The sequence below is a fragment of the Belonocnema kinseyi genome, chromosome 8, assembly GCF_010883055.1.
Source record: "Belonocnema kinseyi isolate 2016_QV_RU_SX_M_011 chromosome 8, B_treatae_v1, whole genome shotgun sequence".
Taxonomy (NCBI): Eukaryota; Metazoa; Arthropoda; class Insecta; order Hymenoptera; family Cynipidae; genus Belonocnema; species Belonocnema kinseyi.
In genome coordinates, this window is record NC_046664.1 from 104,285,504 (window position 1) to 104,299,127 (window position 13,624).

At 34.1% G+C, this 13,624-nt stretch overlaps 1 protein-coding gene across 1 annotated transcript in view; it reads right to left on the reverse strand.

Annotated features, from left to right (window-relative positions):
- Nucleotides 1–10,358, reverse strand: part of LOC117179131 (protein 60A) — a 59,486-nt gene extending 49,128 nt beyond the window's left edge. Inside the window, exon 1 of the mRNA XM_033370802.1 lies at nt 9,907–10,358. Coding sequence (XP_033226693.1) covers nt 9,907–10,330 — 424 coding nt within the window. The 5' untranslated portion in view covers nt 10,331–10,358. The remainder of the gene's footprint in view (nt 1–9,906) is intronic.
- Between the last annotated feature and the right edge of the window lie 3,266 nt (nt 10,359–13,624).

Here is a 13,624-nt window from a genome sequence, read left to right on the forward strand (position 1 = left end):
CATATGGAGTTAAACCCTTTAAATGAAAATGTTTGATTACCGCTCTGAACTCGTTTTTTTTCCATTTTTCTTAACGAACAATTTTTTTTTTCAATTGGTTATGAAAACACGTAAATTCAGAAGATGTGGACTGTGACTGCACCATATATCTAGTCGGGAGTGGTGCTGACTGAAAACAGATGATTTGGAGTGATTCGCGCGCCATTTGTTGGTCATTCTAAGGACTTATTGAACTACCCTCGTAGATGTCATCTACCCATAAAAACAAGTTCGCAAAATTATAAGTTAACCACCATTTTTCACCACAATTAGAATAAAAAGATGTGATGATCTATGATTCTATGGTTATTACCCGACATTGCTATATGCTTTCTCTGTCCTCGCAGCATCAACACTGCGACTGTGCTTGATATTGTTTTAAAAATAACTCTCTGCTTTTTTAAAAATCAAGAACTTGGTTTTTGCAATGAAATAATATTTTATCAACTTTGTGACCTGCTTATTATGAATAATATATAGCCAGATATAACATCTTATGATCCCCGTGTGAAAAAACTGCATGACAGTCCGCGGTGTCAAGTATGGCTCCAGTCTTATCCAGGTCTTACTTCACCTAGATATTCTATTCTGAAAGGTTTGGTTTGGTCCAGGACTGACTTTCATTAGTTGTGCCAGAACAAAAAAAGTTGTAACTTCGATCAGAACATTTTTCATTGACATAGTTAGAAAATTTTACAAGGTGTTTTAAATGATAGTCTGCTCTGGTTCAAGTTTGAAGCTGGTTAAATGCATAAACTTATAGTAAAAATAATTTTTTTCGAAGTGATTAACAAAATTAAAGGAGTACAATCAGTGGGGATGAGGTACAATCAGGAAATCTGGGGATAGCGAAAATTTTTTTTACATTTTTTGCCAGGCCTAAGCCATACCATCTGGTTAGCGTCAAAGACTGAAAACCAGACTGCCTGGGCCGGGCCAGCGCCAGAAGATGTGTGGGATAATCTGGGGAGGTGTAAAGATTTTTAGATTGATCTAGAATTCCCGTGTTACTTATTTAAATAACACGGTCGATCAGCAACACTGCTCCGATCCAGGTTGTTGATCAATCTCCCCAGCGATCACCCCAAGTGAAGAGCCTCACAAAGTCTCGGGCCCATTAGTATCCAAGATCTTTTGTTTCAGGCGTCATTCTCTCTACAAACACTCTTTTTATATGAACTGTTTGTCGCTACACTTTTCTGTCCTGACATGCTTCTCTATAGCTTTCTTCACAGTCCAAGCATTTTTTCATGCAAGCTCTCGCGTATCTGTGGCTTGATATATCTCTTCTAATTAGGCCCCCTCATTCACACATTCTAAGCATTCTTTCCACGGTCTGCCTCTAGACATACTGCCATTTGCTTTACCTTGATACACTTATTTCATTATTCGTTGATCTTTCATTCTCTCAACATGTCCAGACCATCTCAAAGAATTTCTTTCACATATGTTAACTAGTGTCTCCTCGGTACCAAATTCTTTGAGGATTATGTCGTTCCTTACTTTGTCCATCAGTGTTTTCCTGCATATTATGCGCAGGAATTTCACGTCAATCGCGTTAATTTTACTCTTAACCTTTTCTTGATAGGCCTACGTTTCGCTACCGTACAGTACAGTCGGTATACAAATATATAATTATGTATTGCCATTTTAAATTTATTTTATACATTTTTACTTCTGATAATGGGTCCTGCTCTACCGATGATCTTCCTACCTACGTTTATACGCCTATATGACTCCTCATCTATCCACTCGTCACTAGTGAATAGGTTAGCAGAAAAGATGTACTTATCAAATTGAACTATTCTATTATCATTTAGGACAATGTTACATATTGTTTTTCTCACATTTTCCTTCAAACACGATAATTTTCATTGTATTTGCGTTAATTTTGAGGCTTATGTTCTCCAAACTAACATTCAGTTTAATTAACATTCCTTGAAAGTCTTCGATTAACCCTGCCATAATAAACCTTATCATCCACGAAAGCTAACCCACGTACCCTCTCGGTCTCTAGATCCACACCTTCTTCGTCAAAGACCTTGCATACTATCGAGCCAGTCACTCAGTTTCGCATTTACCCTTACTTTCGCTTTGCTATCCGCATAGAATGTTCTTATTGCTCATCGTAGTAAGCCATTTACTCCGTATTCTTTCAGGACTTGCCAAAGTTTACTTCTATTCACCTTGTCAAACCGTTTTTACATTTTCATCAGAGAAGGTATTAGATTGGTGTAAAATTTGACCCCCCCCCCCTCATTTTTTATCTAAAGTCCACGTTTTGAGACCCCCTGATTCCTAAAAACAGGTTTTTACGAATATGTGTCTTTAAACACGATAACTTTTGAAAAAATTAATCTTTTGTCCTTTGGTACACCGCATGATACGAAAAAAAGTCTGGAGAAGAAAAACGTTGCTTTTTGAAAGCCCTACAAGATTATGATAACAACTTTTTCAATTTGGTCAAAAAGTTGAAAATTCAAAATTTGATCGTACAAAAAATTTTTGAAACCACACTTTTTCATGAGTTAAAAATTCTATGTAAGGTTGTTCATAGTACTTCAAAACTTGAAAAATTTATCCTTCTGAATTTTTGTTATAAAAAGAAAATGATCAGAGTTAGAGCATTTTTAGAATTCAAACTTGTTCATCCAAAAAAGAGCTATAATTTTTGATAGGACAGTTAGTTTTTGCTTTAGTCGTGAAAAATAACATTCTAAATAAAAATATTAAATTTGTTTCAAAAAAGGACACAAGGTTGAAAATTAAAAAATTAAATTTTTGGAAAAAGCACAGAAAATACGAAAGAGGACATATGCTCCTATATAGGACCCTATATAGGTTCCTATACTAAACCCTATGCAGATGCGCAGTAGTTTTTATTTAATCGTAAAAAACAACATTAAAAATAAAAAAATCATAAAAACAAGGACATAAGAATTAGTATGATTCAAGTTTTATGCATATTATGAATCGTAATGATATACATTTATTGAAATGATACATGTTTCAAAGCAGCTTAGAATACAATTTAAAGCCAAATAAGAAACAAATACAAAAATAATCATGATAAATACAATTTGCTTTTCATTTTTCAATTTTTTAATAAGTAATCCCTGGCAGAGCTACATAAAAAATGTATTATAATTGATATAAAAGTGTTGTATATAATGTAGAAAAGTTGACAGGTTGGACAAAAGCGAGTGCGAAGCACGAGATACGTGATGAGAATGTGTTCGTTAAAGCCAAAATAGCTTTAACAAAAGAGAGTTCAAAATCACAAAATTACAGTTGTCGGTCCGTTCACCTTTGATTTTAAAAGGTCTGTACCCGAATGCGGAAGAAATGCAAAGACTAAGCGCAAAGAGCTATTGCCCTCAGTCGCGTGCCGTAGGTGCGCTCGAACTCTCGCGCTAAGCTTTTTTAACGAAAGAGAATTCACAATCACAAAATTACATTGGTGGATGTTTTGAGTCTTAATTTTAAAATCTTTGCGCAAGAATGTGCGAAAATGTAAAGACCGACCGCATACATGATCTTCCTGTTGTAAATTTACCTTGGACTTTCCATATATTTTCGTCTGTTATTTTACCCTACGAATAAGTATTTTTCAATATAATTTACGTACGGTCATTAATAAGCTGCGATCCCTCTGTAATTATTAAAATTGTTTGTATCGCCCTTTCATTTGTATATTGGTACGATAATTGCTTTTTTCCAGTTATCTGTGACTTCTCCCATCTAGGTACATTAAAGTGACGCCAAAATAGGCTGTTTTTTCGCCTAATTTTTGGACCTGGCTAGCGACCTGGTGAAAAAATATAAAAATATATTACAGATATCAAATTACTCGTCATTAAGAATCAAAGTGAGCATCGCTTTTAATTTTTTTTTTTATTTCAAAAAATTACCCCTATTTAGTGGTTGATAAGGCCCCAAAAAAATTCTAAATAGGAAATACGACTAATTATAAAATCATTTTTCATTGTATTTTTTCTATAAAATAAACCTTATAAAAATAGAATCACGTATTTTAGGGTAATTTCTTGGAATTTTTAAGAAACGAAAAGCGATGTTCATTTTTATTTTCAATGCGAGTAATTTGATACCTGTAACATATTTTTATATTTTTTCATCAGGTTTTGCGAGATTCTGTGCCACAATAAAAAAATAAATAAAAAATGGAGCTAAGTCTACTTAAACCGGAGATATATCAGCATTAATACTGTCTGCACCAGCATCGTTACTATTTTTTAAGTTCTTAATTATATCCCTAATCTCAGTCACATAGACTCTCCCAATTAAGTTTTCTAAAGCATCGGATTCTGTATCGTAGTTGTCGTGTCCCATAGCTTCATCTACCAATAATTGCTGAAAAGAATTGTTTGAAGTGTCTAGTTTCCCGTCAGTATATCATATAACATATCTCCCTTGCTATTTCCCATGCTGACAAACTCTGTAATTTTTTTATTCCCCTTCATCGATTCTTGAAATCCTTTTTTGCTTCCTTCGAAGTCGTTTTGCATTTCCTTCTCTCCTTCTGTTTTGATTTGACATTTACGTTTCGGGACTAGTCGTTTAACTTTCCTTTTTTTCTCTGTGATCATTTTTATTTTTACATCTATTTCTCACTTTATCGCGAAGACCTCTGATGCGCAAAGTTTTGCTGTACTCTTCTTTCTTTTCTTTTTGGGCTGTCTGAATTTCATCATTTCACCATACAACACAAGACGTTCTTCCTACAACCGCAGTACCACCCACACTTCAGTCGCACTCCTTACAATGACATGATCGATGATAACCGATTATTCTATCCGTTCGTTTATCTTATTCTGAAAATCTATTCGTAATTCTGGTTTCTGTAAATTCTCAATTTTTTTTCGTGTTTGTTTCGTTTTCCCCCTTTCTTGGCCATACCCGACCTAAGTTTATTTTGTAATACTTCCTCATATAAAAATCCATTTCTTTATCACCAAAAAATATTTACTAAAATGTAGGGTATCCTTTAAAACAGGGAATCATATCCTCCAATCGAGAAAAAGTTTTACTTCAGTCTATGGACTCTAATTGGTTTAAAGAAAATATTTTCGTTATTTAAAATCATAATTGCCTATATCAACTATCTAATTTTTAAATACGAATATCTTATTTCTTTCAACCAATAATAACGTTATTTCACTTACTTAATATTTTAGTGACTCCTAAATATTTATTTGCAACAATAATTTCATACTTTTGGTTCAGGGTATACCCTAAGAAAAATTTGGAACTGCCTGACCTGACACTGAATACTTTTCTAATGCTTTTTCCTCGAATACTTTTCTGTCAATAATGGAACTGCCTGACCTGACAGTAAGAATGTGCTTAAAAAAAGGTCTTAGCTTCCCAGATTCGTTGTACTGAATACTTTTCTCATTCTTTTTTTTCGAATACTTTTCGGTCAATAACCCATGTAGAAATTCCGATCGGGGCTTAGTAGGGCCCTGGGTAGATTTTCCTATTTCTAATCGGGCGCTCGTCGGGGAAAATGGAAAAGGCATGACTCGTTCAGTAACACTGTTTTAGCCAGGTTCTAGCTAGAACTTCTGAACAGAACCTACCAAGAATGCCCTTTTATCGCCCGACGATTAATAGGGCCCCCTCAAAACCCTTTCTATCACCTAATGAATATTTATTTGAGGTGAATGTTTAATTGATATGGCAAAAAAGGTATGCAAAAAATAAATATTAATTGATTAAGAGTATTTTTACTTTAAATATTAATGGTCCGATTTAGAGTGAATACATATATTACAATTTCAAACATACAACAAATAAAATTTCTAACGCTACCGTGTATCGAACACATCTATACCTAAATATATCGCCCAGCAGTCGGTGCAGTCGATGAAAGAGCCATACTCATAAGCTGCAGCTCACAAAATTTCAAACCCTCTTTTTCTAATTAAATATTTATTTATATTATACAAGAAATGTATTTTTTCTGAACATTTACAGTTTTTCATAATGCTGGAATTTTTCTCTTTTAAGAAGAAACAGAATACAGCTAGATTTGCCATCCCTATATGAGGCACGAAATTCTTGACTAGAACCACATTGGACACCCATCAGTTTTGTCTAGACTAGACATTCTGATAGGGACTCCATCGGAACCCAACTTCAAATAGGGAAAGATGGGACAATTTCTGCACGGGAATGTATGCGCTTACACGGAAATTAATACCAATAATCGTTAATTGTAGAAATTTTGAAAAAGCTTTAATACTTATGCTTAAAAAACAATATAAAATAAGAAACTGTACGAAAAAGCATATAAAAATATTAGTTTTTGTGAAATATCTTTATGATTTATTAGTTTTAGTTCAATTTAGATACTATTTTTTAAAATTTATAACAATATTTTTACCCGGGCTATATTTAACACACAAACAATCTTTCATGCGTCTCGTAAAGACGCAATTAATACCATAAATAATTTCGTAATTTAATAGATATTCCGATATCAAATTCAAATGGGTAAAAACAACGCTACTGATAGAAACTCACGATTTATCAATAACAATAATATAAATTTCCTTCGAATTTAGAACTGCCCTTTAGGGTATAGCCTGTTTTGGTTTAGATGAAACCATTTCTTTGGATTAGAAACATATTTTGTAGGACGTATTCAGTAGAATGATATCCTCGAAACAAGTAAATTTTCTTCGATTCAAGATTCTTTGTTTCTCAGTCTATATATTATTTAAATTTCATCAAATTTTTTTAGCAGCTTCATAAAACATGACAAATGTGTAATGATTTTTCATGAAATTTTGATTCATTAATTATTTCTCGAGATATTGCACTTTTCATACAAAAAAAAAACATTTTTAAACAATTTACTCGACTTGGGCCCTACATTGTTCAACCGGCCAAAAGATTTCAAGATAAATCGGTTAGATGAATATTCGGTGTAGTTTGGCATGCAATTTTGATTAATTGATATTTATATCTCAAGATATTGCACTTTTTTATGCAAAAATGTTACTTTTTTAAGTCATTTTGTTAACCTAGAGCCTACAATATTCAACCAATTGGTTAATAAATTTCGACATAAGACTGCTGGATGAATTTCCAATACTTTTTAATGAAATTTTTATTCATGAATTATTTCTCAAGATCTTGCGCTTTTTATGAGGGGAAATCATTTTTTGGTCATTCAGTTAACCTGGAGCCTGCATTATTACCCGTTCTAAAATTTCAAGATAAGTCGGTTAGAAGAATATCCAGTATTATGCTTCATTAAATTTTGATTAATTAATTATTGGATTTTTTTAGCAATTCATTCAATCTGAAACCGATCGGTCCAAACATGTCAACAGAAGACGATTAGATGAAACTCTAGCTCTAGCGCCAAGCAAACAGTTATCATTATACAATGAACATATTTTATCGAATAAAATTTTGCCAAGTAATTCCAAAAGAAATATAACTTTAAAAAATTATATTAAAACAATCATAGTAAATTTCAGAATGTTTTAAAAGGAAGATCAATGATAAAAACTTGGCAACAATATTATTACTGACATAAGCAAAAGAGAAGAATCTCGCCACGTTTCATTGTTGCTCCTTTTAATGCATTTTTTATGTTTCAATCATTATTTTTTCCATTTAATAAAATGTTAAAGTTATGTTTCTTTTGGAAATACATAGAGAATTTTTATTTCACAAAAAATATGATGCTAGTACTGATAACATTTTAGTTTGAGGAGTCTTTTGTATCATAGATGTTTTTGGCGAGTTTTTTACATATAAAAAGTATAGCTGCTTCAAAAGATTTAAATATCAAGTTTATTCTGTAAAATCGAATTGTACTCCATCAGAAATTCATGTGAATACAACATTTGAAAATTATAAGTAAACAATGCTACTATGTTTCAGCTAAAGAGGTCCTTAAAAGACGTTTGAAAGATTCACCGGTCGGCCCATAAATCGCGCGATTGATCTGACAATCAATTAAGTCTCGTTGGGCACGTAACGTAATAGCGATTTAATTTATGTCCGTTTTTATCGAACGTCAGTGTTCCCGGTACCGGGTGGATACACATCGAATAAGTTATGGTTATAAGCATCAATTTATATGCACACTGGACGGCATAAGAGCAACAAAGTTAGAAGGTTCTCATGGAGTGAAGGGTGCATGCAAAGAAAAGACAAAATTTCATATTCGACTAAACTGGACCTAAAGTGATTAGAATTTTAGACTGAATTAGCATGCACTCTGCTGCCTCTACCTGCAGAATGATTGCAAAAGATTGAGGAAGTTGCAAAAAGGTTTGAAAAAATTTCTTCTTAATTTTGAGGCTTAACATTGAAATTCAATAAGACTTTAAATATTATCGCTTTGAATTGTTATCATTTGATATCGTTAAATTATTATTTTTTATATTAAGTCTTTAAAAAGCTTGATTAAAATGATGTATTTTTTCTTTTATGTTCAAAAAACAGAAAAACTGTTATATAAGGATATTTCAAGAATCGACCTCTCCTTCGTTCATTGACCGTCTCCATGATAGCGAACAGCGTTTTTTCATTCAACGCAAGTTGAAATCTTCGGGCAATTTGCTTCCCTACTTTTTTCCACCATTTTTAACTTTCGAGCCATTTTTTGCAAATTTTCAAAAAAATGAGAAATCTTAAATCAAAATCCAAAAAAGTTGAAATTATCTTCAATATTTGAAAAATAAAAAAAATCGGCACCCGATTCTGAAACTTATGCATACCAAGTTTGGTTGGAATATCTCGTAAATTGACTGAGATATTCCACTTCTAGTGTTTAAAGTCATTTATGCGACAGATAATGATTCCCGGTAGCAATTTCTTTCTTATTCACATTTCTTCGCTCATATAACAGTATGGCAGATTTTTTTCTTGTACTTAGTCTTTTTTTTAGTACTTGGTAGCGATTCGCTACCGCGAATCTCGAATCAACAATTCAATTCTAAATGGTTCAAATTTATAATTTAAATATGGTTTGCGTTTCTAATCTGAAAATTTACAATTAATTTGAACATGGAAACTGTGTACGAGTTTAGACTTTTTAATTTTTAAGTGCCCACATTTTCACCTTGATAAAATTCTTTATGCATATATGTATATTATTTCAATTATTGAACTTTAAAAGTTTTCAATTTTGTAGGCCTGCTAATGTGAAATCGCTCATTATTTTTGCTCACTTTCTTTCGTGCATTGTAAAATTAAAATTCAAAAATGTTAAACGTTGCCGTCTGAACATTTTTCAATTTTAAAGCCTGTAATTCAGGTCTTCTAACTTGAAAATATTTAATTTTTTATATGTTTCAAAATGGTGAAGATTTAAAGGTGTAATACGAAATGGAAAATCCACCAGTACGTGGATTCGGAACTCGGCAGTTCATTTTTACGTATTTCTATATCAAAACCTTACTCCACACGACCACTTAGTCGCCAAATGAGATAATTGAAATACGTGTCTTTGTCAGATTAAAGCAAATCATTAGATCATTTGCACCACCCAGATAGATCCAATAAGTGACACATCAGCTTGCACTAGAATTTTTTAGATTTACCGAAGTCTAAACTCAGCAAAATGGGATTCAAGGTGGAATTAATGAAACTAGGAGAATATAATATAGCTTGCAAACCAAAAAACTTGATCTTTCAATCAAATCAAAACCCGTTTGAATACAAATATTCTCATGAGCGTCTACAGGACCTTCAACTTCGGGATCTACAACAACTGCAATTCTTCACTATCACTCATTCAGCACTAAACACCTTTTATTTTGTCTTTCATAAAAAAACAATCAGAAGATGAAAATATGAGAAAGCTGATATGAAATCGCTTACTGTGTGCAGCAAAAGTCATGATGACATCGCTTTGGTCGATGGCCCTCAGATCCTGGCCGGACAGGTCGAACTCTCCGGACTTTCCATGCTTGACGTCGACCGGTTTCTCGTCCTCTTCACCAAGAGCATTCTTGTAGATGTCCAGCAGGAACTTCGGTGCGGATCTCTTGACCTGAGGTGGCCTGTGAATGGTCTTCCGAGGTCTTTCCGGTAGACCAAGTAGGTTCAGGATTTCATTTTCGACGTTGCGCTTATCGCGCGGGGAGGCCACCCTATGCACCACAGTCTGATCAAATCCATTATCAACATAAACTCCACTCATTCTCACAGAGCCACTGGGACCAGCGTTCTCCAGCACCAGACACAGAAGCAGGAGACAGGAACAACAAAAAGGGGCTTTTCTATGCCCATCCTGGAACACCATTTCTACAGATCCTTGTTGCAGATCTTCAGCTGCTTCGTCAACCTCGTCTTTAGAACCCTGAAGAAGACATTCGTTTAGACAAATTAGAATGATCTTGAGATATTTAATCCCGATTGTGGTTTTTGATCCGGATGGTAATTTCTGGTTGGGACCAGATGATGATACCACTATGTCTTCCCGCACTAATCGCCAAAGGCTCACCCGGGTGCACCAATCGCCCGGTCACTCTCCGTTCACCACTTACGACGACTCGGTGACCACTGCACAGCTCCGCAATACCAGAGTCTGTTTGTCTGGCCCGATCGCCGTACCTACACCTCTTCTGTAGCCAGTACTGTTCCTCACGAGGCCTCAGCTTCACCACCGCCTCCCAGGAACGTAGCATCCAGATCGGGACCCCTCTTAATAAAATACATGAAATTATAAACAATGAGGATTACCGAATTTTTTGTAAATGCTCATGATCTATTTAAAGACATTTTCGGACTATTCCAGAGTATTTTAAAACTTCTTTGACAATTTGTTAAATGGTGTATTTCATATGACAGCAGTGTTCAACACCTTAACTGAGAAAAATATATCTTGTTTTAAATTGTGACCAAATACATAATTTTTACAAAACGTCTTCTATTTCATAGTTGTTTAAAAAAGTATTTGAAATATTTGAATACACTTTTTTTAAGTCTTTAAAGATTAAAATATTGCTTAATCCTGATTTGTCTTTAATACCTTGCAGCCGTAAATTGGAAATTTTCGGTTAATTTTCTTTTCTTTATAGAAAATGTTACTATTGTAATTGTGCATTTAATGATTTTAAATATTATGCAATGTACTGCATAAATTATGTGACATATATTTGACTGAAATCTTTAAAAATCTTACTAAAAAATTATCTATATTTGCTCTTATATGCCAATTTTAACGTAATCTCTTGACGATAAACCTATTAGAATAGCAATATCTTAAAATACTTACAAAATAATTACTTTGGGAGAAAAAACTCGGGGAGTCCATATCAATAATGACTGTGAAAAATTATAAATTAATCGGATAATATCTTGTGTTATTCTGATTCCGTTCTGGGAATTTTTGTATGTACATTTTTTTGTAATGAAGAAATATACCATATTTAGATGCACATGTTCAATTAAAAATGAATTTCGAAAAATGTTATTATGAAAAAATGTCTTTGTGGTATTTGAAGAATGTCAAAATCGTGAATTTCACTTTTTTAACCAAATTACACATTTCAGAAACCAAGAAGAAACTTTTTTTATAATAACGGAATAATGGAATGTTTCTTAAAAACAAAACGAAGCCATTTCAAGTTCCATCTATATAGGAAAATTGTTCTGAATTTTCAAAATTGTCAATTTTCATTGCCTTCGTCCGAATAGAAGATATTATCCGTTTGGTCGAAATATGTTATAGACATTGTTAATATACAACTTTTCTGCATAGGGAGTTTTTTAATTTCGAAATTTCGCGTGATTTACGGTCCACGCTAATGATAGACAGGATTAGTAAGTACAATAACTGAGATAAATATCCCCAAAAAGCTAGGATTTTTCATGTTTCCTTAAAGTCGTTGGCTTTCAAAGTTAAATTTTTAATATTTCGGCTTAAAAAATATATAAAAAGTTCGATACAAAGCGATCAAAATTAAATCTTCTTAAGTCAGTTTTAATATAAAAAAACTAAATATCTTGATTTTATTAATGCTATAAAAATGTTGGCAAATGTTTACATTTTATTTGTTTTTCAAATAAAATCTTCTTGCTTTATTTTGAGAGTGAAGTTACTTTTGCTTATGTAAAATAAAAATTGAAATTGTTGTGAATGGTTCTAATTTGATGAAATTAAATTTTACATTGTTAGTGCAGTCAAATTAGGCGAAAAGGGGATGTTTTTCAGAACCAATTAATGGTAGGAATATCTATTAATTATTGTTGCAAGAAGGGGTTTGAAGCCAATTTAATATGAATATTCTGGGGTTCTATGGATCCATTGTTTAAATGAGGTCCCGTTGGATATGATGGGTCCTAAGAGATAGGTGGGATGCCGAGGGATAGGCGGTTTCCCGAGGAATAGGTGGGAACCTGTGAGTTATTTTGGATCCCGTGGGCTAGTTTGGATCCCGAGGGATAGAATTTTTCCCGTGGGATGAGTTAGATCTCGAGAGATAGTTGGGGCCCTGGAAAATAGGTGGGATCTTGTGGGTTATACATTGGATCTCGCGGAATGGAGGGGGTGTCGGTTGTGTCTCGTTATTTATATGGGATCCCGGGTGTAGGATCGAGGAGTAGGTGAGGTCTCGTGAGCTAAATTGAGTCCCGACGAATAGGTGGGATCTGGCTGGATAAGGATTGTTCCGAAGGATAGGTGGGGTCTTGTTGAATAGGACCCGGCAGATATACTCAAGTCGCGGTACTGCGAACATTTAGCGCAGGTCCACCCTCAATAGTGAGAACACATGAGGGGACCCCACTCCTGCGACTATTTACTATGTTCAAATCTATTTAGATGATACGTGTGTGTATCTGTGTGCGCACATGTCAACTGTTTACTTTCTGAAACCTTGTAGTGACGATTTGAATCGTTATTATTAAAATTAATCAAATGAATTGAGCGAAAGAAACGTGGAAAGACATCACAAATATAAAATCTTCCACCGTAAGTATCGAATGCATTTGATTATGAACTAAAATTAAAATTACAGTGAATTGCACATTTAAAGATATCATCAAATGTAGAAATGAGTACTGCCGTGTTTTGGAAGAACACCGTTAACTGCATTTCGGATAAATCGCCTACCGTTAACTACTTTCAGGTGACTTATCCGATTCGCAGTTAACGGTGTTCTTCCAAATCACTGCAGAGTAGTGGGGTGTAAGGGGTTATAGCGTCGTTCTCACTATCGGGGAAAGAAGTACTCAGTAGCGGGAGTTCACAGTACCGCGACTCGAGTGTATGTTGTGTCCTATGAAATAAGTCCCTCCTTATCGCATAGGTAATGTGCCGTTGAATAAGGAAGGTCGGAAGGCATGGGTGGGTAATGAGTTCCCGTGGGATCAATTGGATCCAGAGGTCCTTCTGGATCCTATCTACATATATGGTATACTTCCGAGGGATAGGTGGGTTTCTGTGATAATAGAATTTACGAAGAACAGGTTGTGTCCTGAGGGATAGGGTGGTTCCGAGAGATAGGTGGGGTTTTATGGAACAGGCTGGGTCCGCAAAGGTGGAAGTGGTCCCGTGGTCCGGAAGGATAAGTCAAGTCTTAAAATATAAGTG